This window comes from Stenella coeruleoalba (genome assembly GCF_951394435.1).
Source record: "Stenella coeruleoalba genome assembly, chromosome: 4".
Classification (NCBI taxonomy): domain Eukaryota; kingdom Metazoa; phylum Chordata; class Mammalia; order Artiodactyla; family Delphinidae; genus Stenella; species Stenella coeruleoalba.
This window is the reverse complement of record NC_137149.1, coordinates 148,685,831-148,706,303: the sequence shown is the minus strand read 5'-3', so window position 1 is coordinate 148,706,303 and position 20,473 is coordinate 148,685,831. Positions and strand designations below refer to the sequence as shown.

At 41.2% G+C, this 20,473-nt stretch overlaps 1 protein-coding gene across 2 annotated transcripts in view; it reads right to left on the bottom strand.

The window, feature by feature from the left end:
• Window positions 1-482: 482 nt before the first annotated feature.
• The window catches only part of PDGFC (platelet derived growth factor C), a 218,700-nt gene continuing 198,709 nt past the window's right edge, over window positions 483-20,473 (bottom strand). For both annotated transcript variants that reach the window (XM_079920125.1, XM_079920126.1), the window contains exons 4-6: window positions 14,108-14,315; window positions 9,284-9,501; window positions 483-2,007 (exon numbers count right to left, since the gene is read on the bottom strand). In XM_079920125.1, the coding sequence (XP_079776251.1) occupies window positions 1,891-2,007; window positions 9,284-9,501; window positions 14,108-14,315 (543 nt within the window). In that variant the 3' untranslated portion in view covers window positions 483-1,890. The remainder of the gene's footprint in view (window positions 2,008-9,283; window positions 9,502-14,107; window positions 14,316-20,473) is intronic.

Genomic DNA, 20,473 nt, shown 5'->3' with positions numbered 1-20,473 from the left:
GATACCAGCCTGCATAGAGATCTACCTCTGAAACTGAGGCTGCCACCTGGAGGAGTGCCGTGTAAACTGCACACACACGTAAGCCACACGCCACATGGACCTGGGCTCAGCCCCTCTAGTACCAGCCGTTGGAAATGAAGACAAGAGTGGAAAGTTACAGGATTCCCCGCCCGCTGTCAGTTTCATACTACCATACAAGCTATCATCAAGCGTTTCATTAACCACACGCAACTCCAAGCCATCTGCAATTTAATTTACCAGCAATTACTATCAAGATGACTGGGAAAAAGAAAACTACGGCGCAGAGGCACTGGAGTCCAGGGGCAGGAAAGTCTCCCCAGAAATGGTCACTTTTCTGCCTGTCTTTTGAATGGATACCAGCTTTTGCATAATAAAAATCATGGTGACACAGAAGTCCGTCGCTTTGATTTTCTTGGCATTTAAGGGACAAATCTTGCAAACAACACTCAGTTTCTCCCCGAAACAGCTGCATTTTTTTTATTTGGTGATCCAACACATTTTGAATTCAAATAGTCACCACTTCACCTAGGCACAATATTAAGCATTTTACAAGCAAAGGATCTGGCTGATTTTCTTTTTAATTGCCAAAGAGTATAATAAGTGAATCGGTTAAAGGATATACTTCTGTACATAAAAATATTCATGTATTTATACAAGTGTATGGAACAGAGTTTAAAGACAATCCAACCAGAACATCACAATAAATAGGATGTGGTCCTACGGGACAGCCGAGCACGCTTTGTCGGGAGGCTGTCAGGTCTCTTTCTTCAAGGTGCTTTCTGTTCTGCTGAGCTAGGCTCACTTTTCCCAAAAGAAGGGTTAGGGGTTAGTAATTCCTGGATGCCTCCGGGAATACGCTGCTTCTTGCCGGCATCTCCAATAAGGGGAGTGGAAGATGACATATTTACTTATTTTCCGAGAGTCTTTGCCACTTACCAAACTCTATCCATTTCCCATGTCAGTATTTCAAAATGCAGACTGATCTAAGCTCTAGCACCATACAAGAAGGAAATACATGTTTTTTTGTCAGAGCAACAATATTTTATATCATCTTCGTCCCTCTGGCTATAACCATTCTGTTTAGAAAAATTTACCAAGCTAAAAATAGTTGATCTAGGTTGTCATAAAAAAGAATATTAAATACCTTTGGTAAAAATAGATATATTTAACAAGATTAGAAAAGCAAACCGTTATAATGTCAAAAGGAGACTATAAAAATGTACACAATAACACAAATAAACCAACTTATAAAGTGAAGATAAGGCCACTCTTCTTCTCAGGTTTGTCTGTTCCAAACCGCGGATGGAGGTCTGTTCTTCTAAATGGCAGGAATCTGAGTAAGAAATAGGGAAAATCCAGTCTCTCCTATCAGCGTGACACAAGTTTAATTCGTGGAAGCACAGTTCTTTTTTCACACCCACGTTGGCAGAACTCAGAACACTCTGGCTTATGCATGTGAATGAGAAACAATCCCAGATTTCTGTGACTGTAGGCCCAGAGCAGGGGCTTTAGAGTTAAGCAAGGCGACAGAACCAGGGGCTTAGGGGCAGTGTTTCCTGTGCTGACATGAACCTAGGCCTCATCCAGACGAGAGACACACAGGCAGCCAAGGGCGCACGTGGGGACTTTGCCACTAACTAGGAATCTACAAGGTTCATCCTCTCCCTGGCAAGGACTTTTCTCCTGTCGTGGGGCCTCTCCTCCAAAGGGCCGTTGCACAACCCCTACTTCTGCGTGGTATCTCCTCTCTCAGAACACGCTGTAAATCCTGAAGACGAAAGGGCCCTGGAACCAACAGCCAGCTGGGATTGTGGATGGAGATAAGGCACGAGCTCTGTCGCAGTGGCAGCCCTGAGCCACCGCGAGGCGTTATCCCCCGGGGTTCCCCCTGCACACGCAGTCACACTCTTCGTGGTGCTCCAGGGCCACGTCCGTGAGCGACTTATGCAGCCCCCGGACGCCCGTCTTGGGTCTCAACTGAAGGACCTGAAAGGGAACGATGGAAACCACCTTTAAAATCAGGCCACGTCTGCAACTTCTGATTTCATGGACAAGGTCAATTTCAGACCAGAATCTCGGGGTCCAACAGCGACCTACACATTTTAATTTTTACCTACTGAAGGCAGGATGAACATACTCCCCCACCCCTCAGACAAATCACAAATGATCATCATCACTGTGTGAAAGGAAGGACCTTTTAATACCAACGATTTGGAAGGAGGCGCTCAGAATAAAGAACAATCCTTACACAGAGAACGGACTTGTGGTTGCCAAGGGGGAGGGGGTGGGGGAGGGAGGGAGTGGGAGTCTGGGGTTAGCAGAGGCCAACTATTACATATAGAACGCATAGACACCAAGGTCCTACTGCAGAGCACAGGGAACTATATTCAGTATCCTGGGATAAACCATTACGGAAAAGAATACGAAAAAGAACGTACATATGTGTATAACTGAATCACTTTGCTGTACAGCAGAAATTAACACAATGTTGTGAATCAACTATACTTTAATAAACTAAACTAAAAAAAAAAAAAAAAAAGAACCGTCCTTAAATGGAAGACCCACCATGCCATGCCCGCTTTCCTTTACGCACCTAACTGTATTAGAAAGAATTTCACCTTCGTTAGGTGTCTTGGAACCACGAATGTGCAATTCATTTTTCTGTTTGTTGGTTTCTTTCACTCATTCATTTATTCACACACTTAGCAAATATTTATCCTTGAAGCAAGGCAGGCAAGTACTGCGATGCTGCGAAAAGAAACATGGTCTGCAGATGAGTCTGAGTCAATTATGACACTCATTAATGCCCTTGGCTAAAGGTCAAGTCCTCCATCAACTTGATGACACGGATTACATGTACTTCGTAGACATCAGCCTCGGTCACAGCTCACTTTCTGCAGCTGGGTCCTAGTGCACTGTAGATGGTTTAGCAATAATAACAAGAATGTCTCTATTAAATGAAGTTATTTGCAGTTTGGATGGTTGAGATTCTTAACCAGAAATATAGCACAACGGACACTGATGCTAAACACACCCTTTTCACACTGTGACGGAAGGACACGGCTATGTACTCTATAAGAGACTATCTGACGTATCTGATAAGAACTAACTACTCAATGTGTATGATTACATTTTAGGTCTTATGACAGAAACGGTAAAGTTTTAGAAATTATGTGGCTTTGGCTTATGAACAAAGCCTCGAGCACAGCATAATATGAAGTTGTCCAGTCTCTCTGCTCTCTGGGTCTGACACGGACAACCTCATAGAGCAACTTCTAAAAGATAGCGTTGCTGGAAATATTCATTAATCCAAAAAGGCAAAGGTCAGCTTTTATGACTGTCTTACTTGAAGATTTAAAAAAGAAAAACAGAGAATGGTCCCTCATTTGGAGTATGTGGTCATATCGAAGGTTAATCAGCTAACATTTTTTGAACGCTTATGGGTTGCCAGGCGCTCTAATAATGTTTTTACATACTTTAACTCACAAGAATTCTATGAAGTAATTTTCAGTTATTACCCCTATTTTACATGTGAGTGAACAGAAGCTTAGGGAGAATGAGTGACACAGTCAGTGTCTGTACTTCTGCCAAACAGAAATGATTAAGTTGCAGTGATGGATACTAATTTCATCAAGACTCAGAATATTACTAGTCATACACTCTATTTATTTAGTAACTTTCTTCCTAGAGAGATAAACTGCAAAATCTTACGATAACGATGAGAAACAGTAAACGTTTAAAGATTCTCTATTACATTTACAATTCCAGAATAAAAATGACTAAGACTATTATGTTCATGTGAAACTGAACCCAATGAGTCTTGAATATAGATCATGGGTTGGTACTGATTTCTTGTTTTTGACCAACATAAGGCGGTGTCAAAACCAACTTCTCTTAAGATGTTGGCCCTATACCTTAGTAGCACACTCGCGCTACAAAGGGCTTCTGGAATGAGGTTGGGTGGAGATACACTGCGATACTGGCATAGGCAATGTCTTTAAATCCTGTGTCCACTTGTATACATTTTCCCAGTTGGCAGGGGAAAAATAACTATGAAGGGTAATGGTTAGAGAGGCCGCCATACACAGTCCCGACAGTTGATGACACCAGGCTGCAATCCTAGAGTCTTTCCTTCCTCTGTGGTGCTGACGCAACACGCGTTCACCAAATAAACGTCCCCCCCACATGCCCAGTCTTCATCCACTGATACCTGTGGGTATTTACAAATAGCAGAAGAATCTCATAACGTTCCAGTGACGTTAAGGTCTTGCACGTGGTGTGGAGGGGTGGGTGATAATCAGTGTTTTCTCTCTCAATTCCCTTTGAAAGTTTGGACTTTGGGAGACAAAGAGAGACCTGGAAGATGACCAGCAGGTCCCAGATAATGTTAGAGAATTTGGTTTTTAGGACATAGCTTATGACACAGAAAAGAAACAAGGTAGAAGCACATCTCACACAAATGTTGAGGAAGAGGTTCAAACTAAAATTACGAGGCCATGAAAAGATAATCCAGGGAAAAGCTAAAACCAGAGACCGCGGACAGAACAGATCGGGCACAGAAAGACCCATCAGGGAATGATGCCCAAAATTCTGGGCGGCATAGAACCTTGAGTGACGGGGCTCACTACTAGAATAAGGCAATTGAGTGGTATATTTATTTCCCCCAGACAAACAGATCTAAGCAAGAAAACACTACTGTGTTAAGGAAAGGAGTGAAACTAAATATACGAGGATATAAACAAGGTGAAACTCATCATGCTGATTAAGAATGGGAAAAAGGAGCAAATATGTTTCTTCTGTCAGAGTCTCCTATAGATCTTTTTGCCAGAAAGAGAACACCGTCCTACCTCTGGGCAAATTCATTAAATCTTTACTGATCATTTGCCGTACTTTAATGAGGCTAGGAACACGGAGGAAGTGAAGGTGAGTGAGACAATCGCTAGCGTATACTGAGGGCTTGAAATGCGCCAGGCCTCATTCTAAGTCTTATTCATAATAAGGCACGAGGGGTGACGGCTCACTTCACAGATGGAGAAATCGAGGCCCAGGGGACGAAGTAATTTGCTCCAAGTCACACAGCTAACAAATGTCAGATTCAAACCCTGGGTGCCCAGCCTTGGAGTCCCCGCTCTCGAGTGTTACACTGTGATGGGATCTTTACTCTGAGTTCTCAATTTGGGAGAAACAAATACAAATAAATAATAATTATGAAATAATAAAAGTTAGCTTATAGAGATATCTTTAAAGTCCTACACATGCACAGAGGAGGAATGAGTTACGCCGGGATTGGCAAGAAACTCAAAAGTGTTTCAAGGAAGAGGTAACATCTAAGTTTATACATATATAAGGCTCCTGTCTTGCTTTTTTGAGAATTCCTATTTGGGAGACGGGGAAATTAGGAAAAAACATTTTTTGTTTTTGGCTAGAATGGCTTCCAATAAAGAGTATCTGGTGACTGACACAAAGAATCAGTCTTAATGATACTATTATGCTATAATATTATACCAAAACACTACTACAGTAATATCATTATATTTTATGAGAATTTTAAGTCTGTAAACTTATTTTTGATACAATGGTTGAACAAAACTCAAGGAAAATGCTAAAGGAAAGCAAAAGAGGGAATAACTCAGTTATATTTGTAGTGATACAAATGGACACACGTCAGCTTAATATGCAGGGAAGCTGGGATCATAGAACTGGATGGAAGAGAGAAAAATTAAAACTCCTAAGCTCTACCTTTGCTTTTGCCTTGTCCATGAAGTGGGATAATCTTTAAACTGAAAATTGGAGCAATGATCGTCAAAAAGAATTAAAGCCCAAGATGGGCTTCACTGTGAAAGAGTTAAATCTCTAGACCCAGAGTAATGGTCTTCGATGACTTAAGAACTACTTTGAATTATGTTTGCAAAAAATTTCACTTATTTAGGAGTAGTACTAGACTCAGAACTTGCGAAATATAAGACTGAGAAAAATCTAGGTCTCAGAAATCATGAATTACACTAAACAAGTAATCCTTTTTTCACAGGGTAATTTGATGGTTAACAAAATAACTATCACAGAAAAATTTGTAATTCCCATAGAAGAGAACTGAGAGGATTGGATTGGAGATATCTATGAGAAATGTGGAATAGGTAACCAGGTATATTTCTGCACACACACATGAGAGATATTTGTGGGAAACTTGCACTACATGGTCGTACAATTAGATAAGCGTCCGAAGTTGTGGACATGCAGATAATACACATAATCAACGCCACCTGAAGACCGGAGAGGCTAAATCAATACCATTCTGGAAGGTCAGTGCGTGTCCAAGCACTGACCATGGCCTCTCCCTACACAAGAACTTTATCTCAGACTTTAAAACAGATACTGCACGTTCTGGGGCAACTTTCTGGAGAAACCTAAAACTAACGGTATTGGAAAAGAAATGTACAAGTATAGGATGGGGGAGGATACACTTGATCTGAGGACTGATTCAGCTGCCCCAGAAGCATGATACCAATTCAGCATCTGATAAACTTGTTTAGAAATGCTCTGGGTTTTACAGGTCATAGCAAGGTGAGTCATAAACCCAAGACTTGTTGGCTAAATCAGGTCCCCAGATACACTTTGCTTAGTAAGTCCCTGCTTTAGAAAGTTCAAAATGAAATGATTTTAGGTGGGGAGAGATCACCCCAGCTTAATTCCTACTCTCACCCTATTCTTTCACATTATGCCAACCAACTCTAAGATCTGCCGACCCTTTAAGGCCTTTTAACTTTCATGTGCTTCAGGGCTGTCACTGAGCAGGACCCTGGGAGGCCTTCCCAGAGCAGACCTCCTCGCCCGCCCGGCCGCATGTCCTCTGCCTGTCTTTTGTCTGTGGAAAAACTCTAGTCATTTCATCAGAGAAATGAGAAAACGCATAAAGAAAGGAAAACAGTACGGCAAGACAAAATAATAACAGTTTAGCCATTAAGCAAAGTCAAGGACCTTCAGTTCCTCCTCACGGGCTACAGATGATATTCTGAGTCAGGTCCCTTGAGCTGTTTTGCAGATACTGAAACCGCCACCAGATGGAAGAAGTTAACTGCGTGCTGCCCACAAGCATGGAGATCCCAGACCGGTTGGAACCAGAAGGTTGGTGATGTGGACTCCCGATGACCTCACCACCAACCAATCGGAAGAGTGTCCACCAGCTGATCACACGCCTCCCTGTCTTTAAAAACCTGTCCCTGAAAGCCTTTGAGGAGTTTGGGTCTTTTGAGCACTGGCTGCCTGGTCTCCTTGCTTGGCACCTGCAATGAATGCTGCACTTTCCTCCCCACGACCTGGTTCAGCAGCTTTACTGCCCCAGCAAGCAGACCCAAGTCCGGTTCGGTAACAAAACTACCCCATAAGGGTTTTTCCTTGACTAGACTTCCAGTTCTTAGAGTCGCAACAAGCCGTCGTCTGGGCAGAGCGGAGCTGGGGCTCCCGCAAGCTCCCGAGGACCTCCTCCTGAACAGGAGTGCACCCGTTCCCAGCACAAGGATCCTTAGACGTGTGTGGTGCAGAAACGAAAGTGGACTATGAGGACGGCAGTCAACAGTCCTACTTTTATCCCAGACTGCCAGGCTTGGATGTCATCTTCTAAAACTTGCCATCTAACAATTGTCAGAGAATAACACCTTTAGGAAAAACCTGAGAGATTATCAGAGTTTGCACATGTTTTACAAAGGTTAAGTGTCCTGTGGATGGTTACAAGTTAATGGTAGATCTAGGAGGGAAACAGGCACCTTGTCTGGAATCCACTGCTTTTCTCCCACTTAATCACCTGCCAACACAATAGTGCGGAAGAGCTGGGCAACCACGTCACATGAGCGCGGCTACCTGTTCAGATTACCCAACAGATTAGGGTTCCACCGACGTCTTCACTCACAGGTAAAATCATTTCATTTATTAAGTGGGTATTTAGTTTGTGTTATTCTTTTATTTAGCAGAAAAAAGTGAAAATGAATGAAGCCATATCCAAATGAAGTCAGGAGGTAGATTTTGGTTTGGTTTTGTGAAAATTAAAGTTTGTAAAAGACATTTTGTAAAAACTGAAGGTGAGCCATCAGGAAGGGGTCGCTTCCGGATGCACGAAAGCCACGTGCTTCTGGGGAGGACAGGAGGGGGTTGGGTATCACCGGGGATAATGAAAACTTGAAACGTATAAACTCTAAGGTCCCCAAGGCTCTGAAAAACAATAATTACTAACATTTCATATTGTATTTTCCTTAATTACATGGAATAAAGGGAAGGATGAAGGATCTATAAAAAGCTTAACATACTATTTGGGGCACCATGAATAAGAGGAAGATATAAATGATGAAATAACAGGAAGTATAATTATGAATATGTCCCTTGGAATTTATGTGCCCAAATGGCCCCAAATGGAAAGATAAATATTAAAGATCTTTATTTTCTCCAAAATAGACCATAATTTACCTCCAAGTTTGTCTTTGAAATATTTTCCCTTCATATTTTGAAGAGGTGAAAAGTTTCACCCATTTTCCTCCCTGGAAAAACAGTTTCTTTTTTGTATGAGACAGAAAACCTCCACTGAGTACCCATGATGTGCTATCAGAGGACAAGCTTTCTAAATCCTTGATGTCTGGTTTCCTGAGTTCAAGGTCCTAATTAAAAAACAGGGATTTCCCTGGTGGCGCAGTGGTTAAGAATCTGCCTGCCAATGCAGGGGACGGGTTTGAGCCCTGGTCCTGGAAGATCCCACATGCCACGGAGCAACGAAGCCCGTGTGCCACAACTACTGAGGCTGCACTCCAGAGCCCGTGAGCCACAACTACTGAGCCTGCGCTCTGGAGCGCACGAGCCACAACTACTGAGCCTGCGCTCTAGAGTCCATGAGCCACAACTACTGAGCCTGCGCTCTAGAGCCCACGAGCCACAACTACTGAGCCCGTGCGCTACAACTACTGAAGCCCACGTGCCTAGAGCCCGTGCTCCACAACAAGAGAAGCCACCACGATGAGAAGCCCGCGCACCGCAACGAAGAGTAGCCCCCGCTCACCGCAACTAGAGAAAGCCCGCGCGCAGCAACGAGGACCCAATGCAGCCAAAAAATAATAATAATAAATTTAAAATAATAATAATAATAAATGAAAACTTGAGATCTTTGGTAAACCTTGGTTTTGTCTGGTCTGGTTTTCGTGAAGACGACATCTCCCTTCTAAACCAAAATCCACTTCAGAGAGGCTGGTCTGTCATCTTTCGGGAAGGGAAAGGCCGCCCGTACCTCGTGATACTTCTTGGTGACTTTGCTGGGGACACACTGACACTCGCTGCAGGTGTGCAGGCAGCATGCGCAGTTCCCGCCGCAGCGCTTCACCAGGAGACAGCCCGGCCAGAAGACGGTGTCGGTCCTCTTGAGCTCCTCCCGGATGGACACGGAGAAGTTGCGAGGCGTGCAGCTATAGAGCCGCACCTCTTCCTTGAGCAGGTTCAGGCCCAGCACTGCACGGCACACAGGGGAGCAGAGGAAGAGGCGGTCATGCTCTGAGCCTTGCGATTTCGCCAAGCGCCCTCGCGCTCTCGCTCTCATACAGAAATCTAGACATCTCCCGAACAATCGCCCCAGTAAGAACCCCGATTATCTAACTAGGTCTTAGGGGGATGCAGCTCGCAGCCTGGGCTTTCCGTCTTATGGCAAACAGAGCTTCCTTGTGACCCAGGGACGGATGAAGGGACGGCATTGTGCAGTGCTGAGGATGGAGACTACAGAAGAGTTACCAGCTATAAACAGGAAACTTTCTAGAGAAAAAGGGGACGACACCTTTTAACCTTTGGAAAAAAGTAAACAAGGGGGGCGTGGGAGGGAAGAATAGAATGTAAAAGGAAGGCTTTGATGAAAACACAGATGCGATGTTTAGAAGGATGACAAGCTCCCGCGATGAATGAAACACAACGTACAGACACTTGTTGACAGAACCTTCCATAATCTTCCTGGCAACAAGAATCATAGAGCGTGAAAAGGAAATGAAGCAAATGAATTTCTGAAGACGGCTGAGCAGACCGGAGTGCGGGAAAGGACACGTCTGAAAGGAGCAGAAGTTGCTGGAAAGCACTGCTTCTGGCGCGTTGAGACATGTTTGGACTTGGAAATTGAGCTTAACTAGACTCCTTTTCAGATGTCTATTCTCCTGAAGGGCAGAAGAAATGACTAACTTATAACCACTGTCTCTATTCTTTTAGTAACTTGGTTAACTATGCCGTGGTTTATTCTTTAAGAGAGTGCCTCCATGTGAAGACCAAACCAAACGTCCTTTCTTTAGACTGTTGCAGTACGTTCTAAAGAACCATTGTTATCAACTATAGAATGATACCGCCTCAGTTAAATCAGATCAAAATAACACGTCATGTTTAACATGAGCTTATACATAACATATGAAGTAGCTGATAATTATTAGGATAAGCAATTCTAATATGATTTTAATTTCTGCTTTACAGCTTTGCCTTTTTTCCCCTAGAAATATTCAAATCAAAGCAATTCCAATAAAATTGAAGTTTTGAATAACATATAATTCATCAGAGCTTTTTTCCTTCAAAAACAAAGTTTTTATTAAAATTTAGGAATACTATCTAAACTATACTAAATCTGGTTAAATACCTTTCAGTAATATTGGCAACATTATAAATAATATTTTCTGGTTAAAGATAGCTTCAGGTAATAATAATCACTACATAACCCAGCCTTAAAAATTAAATGCCAACATTTTTAAATACTTTTAAAGTGACAAGGTAATTAAGAATCAAATGCTTGTTTTCTTAGCTAAGTTATTCTTGAGTATGTGGTCAAGTTTTTCTAAAATGTCAAAGGAAGCCAATGTAAGTATTTTCAAGAAATATATTACAGCTTATGCAAATGCAATTGTCAATTATAAGCACACGTAAACCATATGGTTGACTAAAACCTCGGTCAAGTAAGGGGAACATGGAGGAAATGCTAATTCAATAAGTTCATTTCAACATCTTATTCAGCTAGAAATTATTTTTTCCAACTCAGGAGAAAAATCACTGTTTTATTTATCTAAAGATTTCCCTTTCATCTGAAAAATGACCCTGTGACAGTAAAGCTTTTAAATATTTAAGAGGAAAAGAGTTCATTCTCTCAAGGGCCATTAAAGAGAAGCTTATCTCCAATAAAATTAATGAGATAATTAGGTTAAATGATGTCACGTATTTTACCTCATTTCATTTTGCCGGAGCCTAACCTACGTCTATACATGTACTGCTCTTTCACTGTCCAAGTTGTATATGAGCTTCTTTGAATCTTTTCACTAGAAGTTAACATCTAGGCAAGGAGCGAGAACGCCTAAAACAGGCACACACACAAAAGCCAGTTGCCAGAGTTTTTAATGCTTCTTTAAGATTTATCCTTCTTTAGAATGTGAATGAACTCTTAGCTTTCAAAGGATATTCATCTACCTTAAAGAGTTTTAAACATACTATTTCATGAAACTAGAAAATGAGTCTGTATATGTTAGCTTTAAAATGTTTACTTAACCACAATAAAAGGTTAGATGGATTTCCCAAGTGAACCAAGTTATGATACCTGCTACAATGTGAAAATTTAAACAGACTTTCAACTTAGCTTCCACTCATCTATCATGTTTGACACAAAAGTCAAAAGCCCTTTTTAAGTACTAGTTAAACCTGACTTAAAAAATATGGGTTTTTCTTTTCTGTAGTAGTAAGGTATGAATGAACACGCTGAACCAGAGGAAGAAAGGGAAAATAAAGAAAAGGAAAGACATTAACACAGTCCCCTCTGGGCTAAAAATACAAGTAAGGACTTTACATTTGGCATATGTTATTTGAAATTTATGCTTCCTACTTCTAGGGCTTCAAACACGTCTAAGCATCATTAGAATAAGTCACGTGACTATGACTGGTGTCACAAATTCTCCAAACATTGGGTAGAACACCAACACATACATTTTAATAGCTTAACTGTAATAATGTGGAAGTTTCCCTCTGCCAAATATCTGTAAAGTAAACTTAGCCTTCAGATGCTTTATTTCCTTTTCGTAACAACCTCCTAAGACAATACATGCATTAGCTTGTCTTTCTAAAGAATGAAGATTTGAAGCCTGTCGTCAATAAAAACTGTTTTTCTAATGCCTGTTTTCTTGTTCAGATTCATAAATATTGCAAGTTTTCCTAAACAGAATAATACTGATTGAAAAAAATTACGATCACAGTTTACTTTGTCAGTGTTCATTTTTTTCAGACACTCAGCCCAAGGATATTCTATTAACGTAATGCAATCTGAGGGTGGTCTTTCTAAGATGAATGTGGTAACGCTGTGATATGTTTATTCTGTGGAAAATCTATCTCAATCTCTAATTAGAAGCTTTTAAATGTTTTACTCCTCCTTCCTTTGTAGAAAGACTCCTGTGGGGGGGAGCTGGTTTTGTCTATAGAGATGTTATCCCACACCTGCATTTTAGTTTATGTAGAGTTCCAAAAATATACACTGCTTTGCTCACACTTACTGTACACTTAAAAAGTTAATAGTTTTGGCAAACTGCAAAGGGCTTCAATTTGGAAAGTGTTAAATGAATATTTGAGAGTTCTGGTTCAGCGCTGGGCCTTTTAAACACACCCTAGCCTCCGGCCAAATCTTCACTGAGCACCACGTGAGAGGTGCAGGCATACAGGCAGGGTTAGAGGGGAGATTTTCAGGCTCGTATCCCAACATCGGCCGTCAAAAAACTAGATCTGGGCTCAGTCCGGTTGACTCCCTCTGCTTCTTACGGATCCACGGGATAATCTACCTCGAATTTGCTAACAAAGGCTCTATTCAGGGGCGTTTCAGCCAGCCTTGCAAATCTTCATCTTCCCGTTCCTAAGTGGGAGGGAAGGGAAGTGTTGTTGTTGGTGAGTTATTTATCACGATCATGTCCTATAAATATGTAACCGTTTTCAGCATCTGGACAAGATTCAGCTGCCTCTGGACGTGAACAGCGATTTCCAATATCGCTGAGAGGAAACCAGGGCTGCTGGTCCAGCAGAACACCGTGCTGGGCAAGTCCGAACATGATCTGCTGAGATGTTAAGTCCTGATCAGAAGGGCTGCAACTCTTAGCAGGAGAGGGCAGGAATCGGGTTTCTTTCTGACCAGTCTGATGCAATCTGCCCCTGTGAGTCGCTCAAATTAACTAAACACTGTGCTTTCTACAGACTTTCTGCAGACTGTCCTCCGTTCTCTAATGGGACCCTGGGTAGATTTCAAAGTTTCTGACAGACTGAAACAGATTGTCTGAGGGCTTTATAACTACCCAGTTACATTTTCATTTGTGTTTGAGAGGGATGCTTTCCAAGTTTAGGGTGACGAGGCAAGTTACCTGACCTGAGAACAGATTCGGCTAACATTATCTCCAATCTCTTGACCATGTGAAATTAAGTTTAATTATCAACACTTTCACTCTTGAAGGGAGATGTGCTCATAGAATCGAAAGTGATCATTTCAGAAGCGTATTTACATAGAAAAAATTATCATGGTGTGAGTTCCTTTAGAGCATTATTTTCTTACAGTGACTTCTGTCTTGGAAACTACAGTTCTGTTTTCTGGGGAGCCACTGTTATTTTTCATATTATTTAGAAAAGTTTCTAGGCTTAGGAAATTGATATAATCCTGACTCATGGGGTCATGGTGAATACAGATTTTAATAGAGCTTTCCCCTTTTCTAGCCCTAAACCTGGTTTAGCAGCTCTGATAATCTCTCTTGAATCTCTGAATCAATATACCCCAAATATTAAGTTTGAATAAGCAATGTTTCTTGAGAAATGTAGCACAGGACTTCATCAAAATGATATTTGTGAATTAAAGAAATAACAGGAATTTTCAGCAAAAGCATCTCTTTTAATCTTCCAAACCCTCCTTTTATATGTATTCTTATTTAATACGTAAATATGCTCAAATGTTAAGAAGGTTGATTATTTAAACTTCATCGGGGAAGAATTTTAAACTCTCCTCATTAGAAGGTACGGCAGAAGAATCTGAAACATTAGCTGCTAAGAAACTTAAATGAGGTGCTAACCTGAAGAGAGCGCTTACCTCTGGATTTTCTTCCAAACACAAAAGCCTTGCCCAGCAGTTGCCATGTGGGCCTGTAGAGATCTTCTAAGTCCAGCTGCCATCTATCTGGTTCAAGATACCGAATAAGGTCTTCCAAGGTGCTAAACGCAGTGACAGCATTGTTAAGCAGGTCCAGTGGCAAAGCTGCAGCGGGGAGCACGGAAGGACTCACAGTTTCTGTCAACTGCTGAAAGTAAAACGAATCCAGTGTCAGACGGCAACCGTTTTTAAAAAAACGACGTGTTCCTTCTGGACTCACGCACGAGGTTAGATAGGCAGACTAAGGCCGAAAACACCTGGAAGTGAAACTGTATTCAACCCCAGTGAGCAGTAAACTACTTTGCCAAGGCTTCATGCAGATGAACTTGGACGGAGTTTCTGTGGGAAAAGAGTTTCAATGGGCAAGACACTCACTTGCGTTACCACAAACCACGGTAGGCAAAGATGCCTCCATGGTTCAGTTACGGACTTAACAACGGAAGCCTTAATAGAGTTTTTACCAAAGTTTTCTTTTGGTTTCAACTTTTTATCCTCCTCATTCTGGAAAATCACCTGGGAACTCCCAGGTGTGTCAGAGGAATTAAAAATGTAATGTAAAGTAATTAACCCAAAAAGAATAAGAAAAAAATATATAAGTGAAAAGCTAAAGCCTTTGACGTTGGAGAAGGAGTTGTTAATCAAGATAGAAAACACCCAAACCATAAAAGAGAACTTTGATAAATCTGCCTAAATTTTTTGTAATAAACAGAGTTAAAATACAGACACTGGGAGAACAGCTTGGCAAACCATATACCTGTCACAGGACAGAGTACACGGAAAAAAACAAACTCAATAGAAAATGGACAAATTCCAGACAAGAAGCTTGAATGGCCACTAGACATATGAAAACATGCTAAAATTCATGAGTTATCAGAGAAATGCAGACCAAAATGAGATATTTCACATACAAAAAAAGAGATACTATTTCACTTACAGGAGATCGGCGAGCATTGAAAGGAAAGGATTGCCAAGGATGTGGGTAAATTGGAATTTTTCCGGTCTGCCTGCAGAAGTGAGTATATATTGGTATCACTGTAGTTGACGTAACTGATGTGCACAGGATACTAAAGTTGAAGATGGATATGTCCCATGTCCCTGTAGTTCACTTTTGAGGTTACAGCCATTTATTTGTGCACATGAAAATATGGGCACAGGAATATCAATTCATCACAGTGGTGAAAGGAGAAAAACTGAAAACCACCTAAATGCTCATGTACAGAGGGATGGATTAAAGTGCACCATTTTAAAAGGCAAGCACCAAAAGGAGGTAATGATTTCAGGAAAAGTCCGTTAAGAAACACACTCCTCCCTTCCCCAATTTTTAAAGTGGACTAAAAGTGGGGAGTGGTAGATTAGAACTGAAATCAAAACAGGCAAAATAAATACAGGAACAAACGCTCCACTTAATTTTTAAAATTTTTCTATTTGTTTATCTGCAGAAGAAGAAGAAAAGGGAATAGTATGGAATAAAACATTTATGTTGACTGACGTTTATTACAGTAATGTTTATAATAACAAAAAGTTGGTCACAATGTAATTTACAATAGTGGAATAGTTAATGACCCTGCAGTCATAAACTGAAATAGTGGGACAGGCATGAAAAACGAGGCCCTCCAGCAAGATGTGGAGCAACCTAAATGTCCATCGAGAGATGAACGAATAGAGAAGACGTGGTACCTATATACGATGGAATATTACTCAGCCATAAACAAGAAGGAAATAATGCCATTTGCGGCAACATGGACGGACCTAGAGATGGTCATAGTGAGTGAAGTCAGTCAGAAAGAGAAAGACGAATACCACATGACATCACTTATATGTGCAATCTAAAATATGACACAAATGAACTTACTTACAAAAGAGAAACAGACTCACAGACATAGAGAACAAACTTATGATTACCAAAGTGGAAAGCGGGCTGGAGGGGGAGGATAAATTAGGAGTTCGGGATTAACAGATACAGGATATTAGATCTAAAATAGATTAACCAACAAGGACCTACTGTATAGCACAGGGAATTCTATTCGATACCCCGTATTAAACTATAATAGAAAATAATCTGAAAAAAGAAGATGTACATATATGTATTACTGAATCACTTTGCTGTACAGCAGAAATTAACACAACACTGTAAATCAACTATACGGCAATTAAAAAAATGAGGTCTTGGGCTTCCCTGGTGGCGCAGTGGTTGAGAGTCGGCCTGCCGATGCAGGGCACGCGGGTTCGTGCCCCAGTCCGGGAAGATCCCACATGCCGCGGAGCGGCTGGGTCCGTGAGTCATGGCCGCTGAGCCTGCGCGTCCAGAGCCTGTGCTCCGCAACGGGAGAGGCCACAACAGTGAGAGGCCCGCGTACCGCAAAAATAAAATAAAATAAAATAAAAAATTAGGTCTTCTAGGATTCTTTTATTAAAAAAGAAATGCCTAATATGTAGTAAATGACAAGAAATCCAAGCTATGTAAACATAGCATTATTATACCATGATTTCAACACACATACATTGAAACAAAACAAAGAAAAATCAAGAGCACCTAAGATGTGGAGTGTTCATCTATGGTTTTAATGAGAATGGGTGATTTCCATTTTCTTCCTTATATCTATCCATATTTTCAGCATTTTCTATCATAAGTATGGATTCTTTCTAGAGATCAGGTAAAAATGATAACATTTGCTATAATTAAAAAAACTATCATATCAGCTCTTCCTTTTCATTGTCATTACTCAGATACAGGGCAGACCCTGAAAACAATGGACTATATTTAGCAGTCTCTAACCTTGTCTCCCTGCCTTTACTCTTTCTTATTCCTTTTGTTCTATGCTGCATAACCCTGGGTTAATCTACCTAAAATAAGTTATCGCTGATCATGGGATGGATTTGGACAAATGCCTAGAGTGATTTCTCATCTGGAAGATAAAATCCAAATTCCTTTCCCTGCACTCAGAATCCTCACCACCTGACCTTCGCTCACCTTTCGCATCTAATCCTCCACTCATCAAAGACAGGCACATTTTGTCCCAATCAATCTAGTCTCCTCACTGGCTGCTGCACATGTCATATTCCTCTGACCTTGACCTTGCACTTCTCCCCGTGCTTACGTTGCTGCCCCCCCTCCCCGGGCAAAACTCTCCATCTTGTGATTCACATAATAAATCTTTACCATTTCTAACAGCCTTTCTTGAAACCCAACCCATCCATGAAACCTTCCCGAGTAACAGGGCCATTGCTTCCCCAAACACCTCAACTGGGTCAATCTGGAAGAGACCCTCTCCAGGCTATCCTGTGGACACATGGCTTGAAAAGCAGAGGGTACTTGCTTTTCAGAAAAAAAGGACATCCGTTCTCTGGGGCAGACACAGCCCCTGCTGGGACTCATGGCTTTGTGGGTCCCGAGCCCCATTGCCCATGGTGGCTGTGGGGTTTATAGAGGATAATCTGCAGAAGTGAATGCGGCAGCTTTGGTCAACACTGATTTCATTCTTATTTTAAAGATCTACTTTCAATAATGTCAAGATTCTGGCTAAAATATTAGCACTAAGATCTTTTTCCATTATTCTATCCAACTTTTAAGAGTAGAAAGCACATTTAATACGTTCCTCTCTACTACCAGAATGTTTTTAATTGTCCAAGAAATGCAATATTGCTTTGACAGAGAGTACTATTATGACTGATAAGTGCAGTATGGATATAAATAAGCAATTCTCTAATAAAAGTGTTCATTACTAATTTAGCCAATTTGGTTCATATTGATTAAACTTATAATGTGAAAAACTTGATGCAACGGTTTTGCAAATTTTTAAACTCTACGCCAAAATGTGTATGTTTATGTAAAGTGAAAAGAGTCAGTATTACTCAAAGGATAACTGAGTTATGACTGTGATGATACAAAACAAATCAAATGTGTCAATCTGCACACAGAGGGTAAGTGTATAGAAAGCCTACACAAAAAGTATACAGTATTCATTAAAGTGTCAGCGTGCAGATGTATATTGTAGGCATGATATAAAATTGTTATTTATGCTCTGGGGTTGGCTTATTTTGCTTCCACGTCTGTTGGAAATGTATAGAGCATTCCTTCAAGAACAATGAAAAGTTCCAACTGAAATGAGGACCTCTGAGATAAAGTTTAAAGTAGTTACACAGAAAAAGAAAACACGGTAAGTCTGTAATGTTGGACAAACAGAATATGCCCATCTTGGGTTCAGTGAAGTATCAGAATATCAATCCCCTCAAATGACAAAGGGAAAAAAACAACTTGGCAAATGTTACTGCATGCAGTTAATTGGTTGATGTTATAAATCTCCACACTTTTAAATATTTAAACTAAAATATTTAAACTAAGACAATGCTTTAAAAAGATAACCCCATACACACATACACACAGGCGCACACACGGCAGTCCCCACCCAAAAGAAACAGGAGGGGAGAATTAACTCACTTCCTCTGGATTCAAAGATTCAATCCCGGGACAGAACAGAGGAAGCAGCGCTTTTCTTTTTTAAGGGCTTCCTCATGACTGTCACCCACCCACTGGTTCAAGGAACAATCAAGTTGTTCACTTTTGAAGTTCTGCTTTTCTAAGTTGTCTAAAGGGAGTTTTCAGAGAAAAGGGGGGCATTGGAAAAAAAAAAGTTAGAGGGAAAAATACCTTCTACTTTTTTTAAGCTTTAATTTCTCCTCTAACTAAGAACTCCTCTTTCTGGTACACGCCTAGAGGCTTTGCTCTCATATTTAGTGTCTAGAAAATTCTACCAATATCTTTGCTGTGTAAAAGTACTTACGATTGGGCTAAGGGCCTCGAATTGAATTGGATTTGCCTATTCCCCTCCCCCCAGCTCTCTCGGTTGCCATGAAAATAGATGCTTATCACTAAGCTATGGGTTGTGTTATTTAGTGGAAGCCAATGTTCAGAAACAAAAAGCAGTGTTTCTTGGCTTCTGTAATGCACATAGCTAACTAAATCAATACCCCGACTTCAGTAAGCCAGAGAAAAGCTTTTCTGCTATGCTCTTCAGTGCGGCAGCAGCAATAACCTGGGTGGATAATCTAATCCTAGTCTAGACCCTTTTGGCTATATGATTTTGTAAGGACAGATCCTGAAAGACGAGGAAAGAGCTGTGAAATCTCTATGCAATGAGTTGTCCTGTCAAACCATTTCTAGAATGTCAGGACCGCGTGTAATGATCCTATACAAGATGAGATCTTTTCAGTTCATTTCTAGGATGTCAGAACCGTGTGTAATGATCCTATACAAGATGAGGTCTTTTTAATTCCTTGGTGAGGGTCATTCCGAGTGGCAGCATGACACGAGAGAAGAGCCCTGATCAGGAGTCGGGGAGCCTGCACTTACCCCTGAAGCTACTACATCAGGAGAGGGAATTTCAGCAAATACTGTAACCCATGTGGGCCTCAGTTTTCCCCTCTGTGAAGCATGGCTGCTTAAACCCAGTGACCTTTAAGATTCTTTCCAGCTTTTACGTTTAAGAATTCCATGTAACGGTGGGATACAAGAGGGTCCGTTTTCTCCGCACCCTCGCCAGCACCTGCTATCTCTTGTCTTCTTGCTGACGGCCATCCTAACAGGTGTGAGGCGATACCTCACTGTGGTTTTGATCTGCGTTTCCCTGGTGATGAGCGACGTTGAGCATCTTTTCATGTACTGTTGGCCATTTGTACACCTTCTTTGGAAAAATGTCTGATAAGTTCCTCTGCCCATTTTATAATTGGATTTTTGTTTCGTTTGGTTGGTTATTGAGTTGTACGAGTTCTTTATACATTTTGGATATCAACCCTTGTCCAGTACTTGGTTTGCATACATTCTGTCCCATGTCACGGGTTGCCTTTTCACGTTGCTGAGTGCTTCTTTTGATGTGCAGAAGCTGTTTTAGTTTGATGAAGCCCTACTTGTTTCATTTTTGCTTCGGTTGCTGTGCTTTTGGTGTCGTTTCCCAAAAATCCTTATGAACCGTTAGTGGGAAGGTAACTTTGTTGAGCCACTATGGAAAACAGTACGGAAGGTCAGCAAAAAATGAAAACTAGAGCTACCATCTGATCCAGCGATCCCAGCTCTGGGCTTGTAAGAAGAAGACATTTGTAAGAAGAGGTCCTTGAAAAAAGAGGAAATTTGGACACAGATACGCACAGAGGAAAGACCACGTGAAGACACAGGGAGAAGGTGTTCATCTACAAGCCAAGGAGAGAGGCCTCAGAAGAAATCAATCCTGCCGACACCTTGATCTCCAACTTGCAGCCTCCAGAGCTGTGAGAAAATGAATTTTGTTGTGCAAGCCATCCAGCCTGTGGTAC